Raw genomic sequence first — 2,036 nt, forward strand, 5'->3', positions numbered from 1 at the left:
AACATTACAACATTCTCATTTATCTATCCATAATATCTATTTCCATACACTGATAAAATAAGGACCACACTTTCTAGTAACCTCTGTTGCACTCACATTAAATCATGAAATCTAACCGAGAGTCGTCGTTCGTGGCTTTAAACCGCGGGGAATTTTAGAAATGAAGAAAGTGAGACCTACTGACAACCTTCCCTGACATGTAAACACACCGAGGTCATCACCAGCTCATTTCTACAATTCTTGCCCCTTCAACCTCTCAGCCCATCGCGACGAATAAACATGAGTTCGACATGACTCCCAATAACTTGACATGAAGAAACGCGTTAGCTCTCAATCTCTAACGCACTGAGGTAGAGGGTAAGGCGAGGGCTGAGGTGCTATGGTGCAAAGACGGGAAAGGGGGGGAGGGGTGACGACAGCAGGGGTGCCAACATTCATTTAGCGGGTGACAGCAGTAGCAGCCAGAGTTCAGGCCACGCCACAGTTGGTAATGTTGTTAGGCCGATACTTACAACTAGCCAAAAGAAGCTCGCATGTTTGTGTGTCTAGAGGATATAGTTGTAGGTTCATTGGACATGAGAGCGTTAAAGAAATTCTGGAATGGAAAAGATGTTAAGGTATTAATTCTCCTACAACGAAGTCAAGGGTTAGAAAAGTGTTGCCAGAAGTGCGAGGGTCCGATGCTCGTGTCTGCCTCTTTTACCTGTGACGTGGGAATCCCCTTGCTGACTCGCTATTGCAACACACTGCACGTGCAACATCGGAGTCGCCTCGCACGCCCGGGACGGTTAATATCTAGGTCTCCTAAATGCAAACTCCATAAAGGTCTATTTTCCATGGCCGGGCGTAGGAATGTAAACCTTTGTGGACACCTCCTACCCCAAGACAATACTTACAGCTAGCTAAAAGTAGTACGCAAGTTTGTCGATCCAAGGGATAGAGCTGAAGGTTCATTGGGCAGGAAAGGGTCAAAGATATTCTGCAAAGTTGAAAAAGCATGTGAAGACAAAAGGTTGAAATATGGGGTTTCGGGGAGCAAAGATTCATAGAAGAACTCTCAAAATCAACGGAAGGGAAAATAACTTCAACCAAAAAATATATGGGCAATATAGAGTCATTACTTGTTTGAATTAAACTTAATTTCAAAAGAATGAAGGATAATTGTCACTTAAAAAAAGATGATCTTTAACGGAAAAAAACTTTTTTTTTCCAATATGCCATTCACATTAAAAAAAGATAATATTTATTAATATCATAAATGTGATGATTACAATTCATGAATACTATAGAGATTCACAAGATTGACCTGACTAAAATCCTTGCAACTGCACAAATCTCTACTTGAATATAGAGTTGCAAAGACCTGCATCTATTGACCAAATTCCTCTGCTACAAAAGGATTTAAAACATTCAGCCTCTTATAAATAATTAATTCTGTCTTGGGTGACTATCTAAAGGCCGCTGCTGGATGCACATTCTTGGTGCCATGGCTCATCCACCATAAAAACAGACAATAACATCTGCGTCTAAATGAAATTCATCCGAAAGAAACTGATACATAGAAGAATTCTCTGTGTGTGACTGTTAACTAATAACTGCAAACCGTTTAAGGAGAAAAGGAAACAAATTTTACCATTACTAAAGAGACTTGAAAAGGAGGCGAGACCTTTGCCCACTGTGCTTAGTATCTTAGTGGAAAAAACAGTCAGTCTAAACCACAAAAATGCGCTTCATGGATCACATTAAAACGATGAGAAATCTGAGTGCAAAATGCCCCAGTGGAAAAATGTTGTCCTCAAAGTGTCATTGTTTTTATGGCGTCCCTTTCCGGTGCTTGCAGATGGAAGCACCAACTGAAGCATAATGAATTTCGCAAAGTTGTTTAATAAGTGACAATGGTTTGATGAATCTGAGACTATTGCTCCAAACTAATTGTTTCCTTTACTACTTGCTTTGGTAAGGTATGCAATATTACGCTGTTTTACCGCCACACGCAGCCGTTATTACACGGAGAAGGAGACGTATTCCACGTCTGA

General features: G+C 40.7%; 1 protein-coding gene across 1 annotated transcript in view; it reads right to left on the reverse strand.

Annotated features, from left to right (window-relative positions):
• LOC119586457 (glutamate-gated chloride channel-like) overlaps nucleotides 1-2,036 on the reverse strand; it is a gene marked incomplete in the record, with an annotated part of 67,121 nt that overhangs the window by 16,618 nt on the left and 48,467 nt on the right. Inside the window, 1 exon segment of the mRNA XM_037935190.1 lies at nucleotides 897-979. Coding sequence (XP_037791118.1) covers nucleotides 897-979 — 83 coding nt within the window.

Source organism: Penaeus monodon, chromosome 21 (assembly GCF_015228065.2).
Source record: "Penaeus monodon isolate SGIC_2016 chromosome 21, NSTDA_Pmon_1, whole genome shotgun sequence".
Classification (NCBI taxonomy): domain Eukaryota; kingdom Metazoa; phylum Arthropoda; class Malacostraca; order Decapoda; family Penaeidae; genus Penaeus; species Penaeus monodon.